Source organism: Chiloscyllium plagiosum, chromosome 16 (genome assembly GCF_004010195.1).
Source record: "Chiloscyllium plagiosum isolate BGI_BamShark_2017 chromosome 16, ASM401019v2, whole genome shotgun sequence".
Classification (NCBI taxonomy): Eukaryota; Metazoa; Chordata; class Chondrichthyes; order Orectolobiformes; family Hemiscylliidae; genus Chiloscyllium; species Chiloscyllium plagiosum.
The window spans coordinates 41,595,790-41,598,330 of record NC_057725.1 but is presented as its reverse complement, the minus strand read 5'-3'; the positions used below and the strand labels follow the sequence as shown (position 1 = coordinate 41,598,330).

At 39.0% G+C, this 2,541-nt stretch overlaps 1 protein-coding gene across 1 annotated transcript in view; it reads left to right on the top strand.

The window, feature by feature from the left end:
- Positions 1–2,251, top strand: part of LOC122557827 (hepatitis A virus cellular receptor 1-like) — a 69,442-nt gene extending 67,191 nt beyond the window's left edge. Inside the window, exon 4 of the mRNA XM_043705918.1 lies at positions 282–2,251. Within this exon, the coding sequence (XP_043561853.1) occupies positions 282–1,591 (1,310 nt within the window). The 3' untranslated portion in view covers positions 1,592–2,251. The remainder of the gene's footprint in view (positions 1–281) is intronic.
- Positions 2,252–2,541: the final 290 nt, after the last annotated feature.

The window sequence follows — 2,541 nt, the reverse complement described above, 5'->3', positions numbered from 1 at the left end:
GTTAGGTTCTTCACTCAGCGAGTCGTAAGTTCATGGAATGCCCTGCCAGTAGCAGTGGTGGACTCTCCCTCTTTATGGGCATTTAAGCGGGCATTGGATAGGTATATGGAGGATAGTGGGTTAGTATAGGTTAGGTGGGCTTGGATCGGCGCAACATCGAGGGCCAAAGGGCCTGTACTGCGCTGTATTCTTCTATGTTCTATGTTCTAATAATGTGTCTACAGTGAATGTACATAGCATTGTTAAATATTTTTAACTACATTTTTCTTTCTTGTTTATAGGGCAAGGTTTATCAAGCAAGATTTTTTTAAGTCGTATACATAGGAATAAAAGAGGTAATAAAAGGAGTAACAGTAGTAATTCCAGTATTTTAAATGAATCATCTCCAGTATCAGCACGAGTCACCATTACATCTGCTATCACCACGAGTCCTACCATAAGGACAACTACAATCGTCCCCACCACGACTATATCATCAACTGTCCCCACCATAACCACAGCCACTACCACAACATTATCAAACATCCCCACCACAACCACCATATCATCAACTGTCCCCACTACAACCACAGCCACGACCACGGTATCATCAACTGTTCCCACCACAACCACGGTATCATCAACTGTCCCCACCACAACCAAAACCACCACCACAGTATCAACTGTCCCCACCACAACCAAAACCATCACCACAGTATCATCAACTGTCCCCACCACAACCACCACCACGGTATCATCAACTGTCCCCACCACAACCAAAACCATCACCACAGTATCATCAACCATCCCAACCACAACCACCGTATCATCAACCATCCCCACCACAACCACAGCCACCACCACAGTATCATCAACCGTCCCAACCACAGCCACGACCACCATATCAACTGTCCCCACCACAAACACAGCAACCACCATAGTGTCATCAACTGTCCCCACCACAACCACAATCTCTCAAGAAGTCACAAATACAACTTCAAATCTTCCATCAGTACCTATTTCAGGTTCTCGAACACCTCCAATGATGACAATGATACCCACTACAATTAATTCAACAATAAATGTCAATGAGCCAACTTCAGTAAATGAACATCCCACACAACTCTCCACTACTAGTTTAGCAAAAACTACTAAGCTACTAACATCAACTGCTCCACAGAAGAAATTGGCTCCAACAATTGTTCGTCAAACCACAATGGCAAATGCATTATCTACAAAAGCCATGAGTACTTCAAATGCATCTATGACTTCACCTCAAACTACAACAAAGAAAATGAACAGTTCAGCTTCTGTAACTATGACCACGTCCATAATGCCTGGAGGAACATCAAATTCACCAGAAGAAGAATCAAGAACTACACTTGCGTTCAACGATGTGAAGTATCACACGTTTCCTTCAGTACCTGCTGGATCTCTAATCAAGCATTTAGCTGATACCAGTTCATTAATAGCCATATTAATATTTGGGATGCTGTTTTTCTTAGTGAGTATAATATTGTTTGCTCAAAAAGCTTTTGAAAGCTATAAAAGGAAAGACTATGTTCAAGTGGACTATTTAATAAATGGAATGTATGCTGACTCAGATATGTAAGAGCAAGAAAAATGAAAATATAGGAATTATAATACTTCTCCATTACGGTAATGACAGTGTTTCTTCATCAAACCAAGCACATTGGGAGAAGGTCTGGTGTGGATCAGCAGTAGCTTGTGCTGTAAGCCAAACAGAACTGTCTCATTTTGTAACTTGTGGGGACCTTTCAGAGGATCAGTTGCCTGAGAATTAATTATGAATTTTAGAGTATAACCATGATGAAAAGAGATACTATGATTCTAATTTGGGTTATCCTGAAATTGACTGTACTCCTGTTTGTTAATATTGATTTTAATATTTTGGGGGACTTGCATCCTTGATTCTGGTGGGATTGCAACAAAACAAAATGCTTCAATCACTGTCTCATACAAAAAAAATCTGGTGTATTTTTTAATTAAAAGGGACTTTTGCAATAAAATAAGTTTTTAATGAAAACAATGCAGTAACCTAACACAACCTTCTCAGCAAGTCATTGCAAAAAACTGTGTTCCTGAGCATTGAGCTAAAATGTGCAATTGTAAAGCACCACTATGGAGCTTTCTTGCCTTAAAATTTTTAATTTTTTTTAATGCTACATTTCTGAAATGTATCTCTCTTCTCAGAGATGCTTGTATAATTTTGAGATTCTTATACATTAATTCATCATAAAACTATTAAAGTAACTCTTGTGCACTAATAGCTGAGATACTATTGTATCTTGCTGCCACGAATGCTCTGCTTGTCTGAACTACTGTATTGTCCTCATCGAAGACCGGGTCTAATGCACATAAGAGTACAAAGTTCACATAATTTTATTTGTAATAATTTAGTGTATGTCTTTTACATGGTATGTCTTAACATTAACATGGCCAGAATATAGTAAAGCCCAAGAACTAGTAGATCAAAATTGCCATATAATGGCTACCTCTTCCTTTACTGCTCACTTGTGTTGTGAAGTGTACTAGACACTG